General features: G+C 36.4%; 3 protein-coding genes across 5 annotated transcripts in view; 1 reads left to right on the top strand and 2 right to left on the bottom strand.

The window, feature by feature from the left end:
• The window catches only part of LOC118754557 (elongation factor 1-alpha 2), a 9,829-nt gene extending 9,280 nt beyond the window's left edge, over positions 1-549 (bottom strand). Inside the window, exon 1 of one of the 2 annotated variants that reach the window (XM_036489437.1) lies at positions 525-549. The gene's annotated coding sequence lies outside the window, so the exon portion shown is untranslated. Of the gene's footprint in view, positions 1-418; positions 443-524 lie in introns of those variants that run through there. The other variant, XM_036489439.1, reaches the window with a different exon arrangement.
• Positions 550-1,230: 681 nt separating this feature from the next.
• LOC118754554 (nucleolar protein 16-like) lies at positions 1,231-2,186 on the bottom strand. 2 transcript variants are annotated; one of them, XM_036489434.1, is made up of 4 exons: positions 2,140-2,186; positions 1,950-2,074; positions 1,621-1,881; positions 1,231-1,551 (listed from the first exon to the last, which is right to left on the bottom strand). In XM_036489434.1, the coding sequence occupies exons 2-4, from the start codon at positions 2,045-2,047 to the stop codon at positions 1,311-1,313; spliced, it is 600 nt and encodes a 199-aa protein (XP_036345327.1). In that variant the 5' UTR covers positions 2,048-2,074; positions 2,140-2,186; the 3' UTR covers positions 1,231-1,310. The 2 variants fall into 2 exon arrangements, with proteins under 2 accessions (XP_036345327.1, XP_036345328.1); XM_036489435.1 differs by having other exon boundaries at positions 2,132-2,149.
• Positions 2,187-2,961: 775 nt separating this feature from the next.
• On the top strand, positions 2,962-3,583 carry LOC118754560 (cleavage stimulation factor subunit 1-like; the record flags this gene model as incomplete). Its single annotated transcript, XM_036489447.1, has 2 exons — positions 2,962-3,035; positions 3,088-3,583. Coding segments are annotated over exons 1-2 (570 nt in total), but the record flags the coding sequence as incomplete, so codon positions are not given.
• Positions 3,584-3,621: the final 38 nt, after the last annotated feature.

The raw sequence follows: 3,621 nt of genomic DNA, 5'->3' as shown, positions 1-3,621 counted from the left end.
AAACTTGTTGGCTGTTGAATTTTTTGTACAAGCCAGTTAGGTGCCACTGTTTTTTTTTTACATCCGACGACATTTCCTGCGTTAGATAAGTAACGTATTAAGAAATTTAACGGAAACTGCATAAGCTTGCGTGGTTGCATTAGCTTTTCTCGAGCAAATGCCAACACTTTTGTGCTTAAGTTTCTTAACATAAACGTTTTGGCTTCATTGGAGTTAACTATTATGTGAATTTTTTTTTAATTAAAGATTTTTTTTTAATATTATAACCGGCCGGCTTTATATTAACCCTTTTTCATTTTGCCCAGACCACTTTTTCTAATGGCAAAGGTATACACATTTTAACGTATGCACTTTTTAAACACTATTTTTCACAATTAACTTGCACAAATGAAGAAAAATATTATTATCTTGCACTTACCCAGCGTTAGCTAGTTAATTTTTAACACAATTTACGGAATGATGTTGAGGATTTTTGTGGTAATTTTCAGATTTATATAAATCGTTAAAAAATACCTGCCACTTACCTCGAGCACAAAAGTCGGAAAGGCCGATTTTCACAACGGCCCTGATGCACATGCGCTGGAATAGTGCCACCACTACCATTGCCAACATCATCACCACCATCATCACAAGCGGGCAGTACATTTGGTTAAATTGGTATGTATGTGGTGCGCGTACCCTTACCGCCGACATTTCTTAGCCCAACGTCATCCTCATTCGAATGGGGTATGTTAGATGGATGCATTGGCGCACTTGGCATACGTTTGTGTGCATGTCAATAAATCACAGTCGATGGGCAACATGCAACGAGCGAGTGCACTAGCTAACGTGTTGTGCATTCACTTTACTAGTGCAAGCGGGAACAAGATCTTTCTTTTACCTACAACATTGGATTATCGACGTGTTCATCTCACGGCCCGTATTTTGTGTATTCCACAGGAGAGTGTACGGATTGGGTTTGAAGACTAGTGTTTGGGGAGTGAGCGGCATGGATACAAATTGTCACATTTGTGGCTAAAAATATGTAAATTTCCTAAGTACATGCAAAAAAGAGATGTTACTTTTGCAATGCACTCTCATTTGTACACAGACATATAACGTAAAGGGGTAAGTTAGCAAAGAAGTAGAAATCAATTATAGGAATCTTAATATGTACTACATATGAATAATTTAGAAAGTTATAATATGTGCAGTTTGTAACGGTCTTTAAGTTAAACTTGCATGCCAAAATACATTTTTGAGTTACTATAAAATTTATTTAAAACTAACCCTTATTAAGCTACATTATTATCAATATCTGGCTTTTATAATCATTTCCATTCACTGTCTGAATCGTATTCTTCCCACGAAGGTTTTTCGCCTAGTTTCAAATTGCGTTGCTTTAAGTATGCGTTAAATTGTTCAGGAATCGACATGAACTTTCGAATTTTCATACGGAACTGTTTCCATGTCCACTGCAGATAATTTCGTCTATCTGTTACCATTGCCTTGTAGTTAAATTTATACTTATCCAGGAAATAACTCAAATGATCCACGGAATTTTTAGGTAACCTAAGTATACATAATATTAAATAACTTCACTTCAACACAGTTTTCAGCGATATATAAAACTTTGTTTACCTTAACAGTTTTTCTCTTGGCGCATTAGCATCTGCTTCCAACTGCTCGATGACATAGCCTCTTGGGAGATCTGTTACTTTTTCATTTAGTTCCTCCTCATCCATTTCCTCTTCCACAAACCCGTTTATTATTTTCACTGCCTTTAGACGATTTTGTTTAAAATTTGGAATTGGTACTGCTTTATTGGGATCAGAAGACAGGCCCATTTCATAGAAGTTTTTGTTGCGTTTAGTCTCTATCCATAGTTTTTTCATTTCAGGACTGCAAAATTATAAATGAATGGCATATATTAATAAATAAATTAATTAAAGTAATTGTCCAATTCTTACTCCTTTATTTTCCCTGTGGCTTCCCGTGTTTTCCTCTTCGTCTTCCTATTGACACTGTACCTAAAACGCTTGCGCTGGTGAATTTTCCGGATCTTCATGGTTATGTTGTCTTAAAAAACCAATTGCTATTAAAATTGAGTGATTAAAATAAGAAATTGATTAAATATAATAACCAAATGCACGTGTTTACTTTTTCAGAGATCTTTGCTTTTTTTGACAGCAACATGTAAACATAAAGAAAGGGAAATTCACAGTAGTTTGACAATTTAGTAATCAAATCAACGTTGCATTTGCTGCGTTTTAATAAGGAAGTGATGTTTACGAGAAAAAGTACTTTAAATTTTCCATTTTTTGTTTACAAAGTCGGGTGAAAATGAATCTAAACAAATTTCAAACGATTTTGTGTGTTTAATTTGCAGTTTGAGCTGCGCTAAATTTTGCCTTGGTTAAAGTCTAGGCAGATTTGGTAACTCAAGTAAATTCCAAAAGTTTCGATGGCTGAGTGGAAGATCGACCTATCTCGGCAGCCAGTTCGAAAACGCTCTATATCAAAAAAAAACTTTTCAAGAACGCCCTATTTCAGAATTCGTTTCAAAAACGCCCTATCTCAGCTGCCGATTCAAAAACGCCCTATATCAGCATATTTTCTCATAAAGCAATGTAAGAGAAAATTTGTTATTTGGCACCCTGGCCATTTTCAATACTTATTTCTGAAAATTGACCAAACCAAGGTACATTAAATATGTATGCCGTAATTTTATTTGTTCACACAGGAAAGTGGAATTTCATTTTCTCAAATTGACAGCAAAACACTTTGTCAAAGTATTTGCATTGCCTCTTTTGACTGCACCATTTCATCAGCTATTGTGAACGACAAACAATTTTTTTGTTGCCTGCGTTGGTGTTGTTGTTGCAGCGGCGTCATTTCAACAGCTGTTTTCTAGCCAAACAATTTATACTCGTGTTTATAAATTTATAAACTTAAGTTTTTGAACAAAAATTAATAACGAAAATGCGCGATATTGAAATTTTGGATCCCAGAAATCTTGTGAAGAATCGTGAAATCCTATATAGACTTATTATAAGGTTAGTTAATGGCATAAAACATAATCAAAGGCAACTTCACTTCTGCTTTTAGTCAATTGATGTACGATGGCCTGGAAAAATTTGCAATGGAACTCTCTATGCTCGTGAAAGCAGATGAATGTGCTCCGAGCGAACGCTTGTTACATGTTATGATCGCTGGCATGCAGGCTACAACGGAAAAACCTATAGCTCCTAAGGACGACGTGCTGCCTGGCATTGATTTGGAGTTCGAACCTGAAGCGTCTGCGCTAGCACCTGAGCCAGCTTCTTATGAAACTGCTTATGTCACATCGCACAAGCAATCATGTCGTGCGGGTGCATTTAGCCACGATGGTACATTGGTTGCCACTGGTAGTGTAGATGCTAGTATAAAAATTTTAGACGTTGACCGTATGTTGGCTAAATCGGCACCAGAAGATATTGAACCAGGACGCGAACAACAAGGTCACCCAGTTATTCGTACACTTTATGATCACACAGATGAGGTGGCCTTTTTGGAATTTCACCCAAGAGAACACATTTTGGCTTCTGGTTCGCGTGATGGTACCGTAAAACTCTTCGATATAGCCAAACCTTCAGTGAAAAA

The sequence above is a fragment of the Rhagoletis pomonella genome, unplaced genomic scaffold (genome assembly GCF_013731165.1).
Source record: "Rhagoletis pomonella isolate Grant_MI unplaced genomic scaffold, Rhpom_1.0 Rhpom_scaffold_04115, whole genome shotgun sequence".
Lineage (NCBI taxonomy): Eukaryota > Metazoa > Arthropoda > Insecta > Diptera > Tephritidae > Rhagoletis > Rhagoletis pomonella.
Note: the sequence above shows the minus strand (reverse complement) of the source record. Positions and strands in the feature narration are given on the sequence as shown.

What these genes read in the sequence shown, in the direction of transcription:
- LOC118754554 (XM_036489434.1), bottom strand. Translation starts at nt 2,047, where the DNA reads ATGAAGATCCGGAAAATTCACCAGCGCAAGCGTTTTAGGTACAGTGTC. An exon ending in GCCACAGGGAAAATAAAGGA is followed by an intron (nt 1,882 to 1,949) that starts GTAAGAATTGGA and finishes ATAATTTTGCAG; the next exon opens with TCCTGAAATGAAAAAACTAT. An exon ending in CCAAGAGAAAAACTGTTAAG is followed by an intron (nt 1,552 to 1,620) that starts GTAAACAAAGTT and finishes ATGTATACTTAG; the next exon opens with GTTACCTAAAAATTCCGTGG.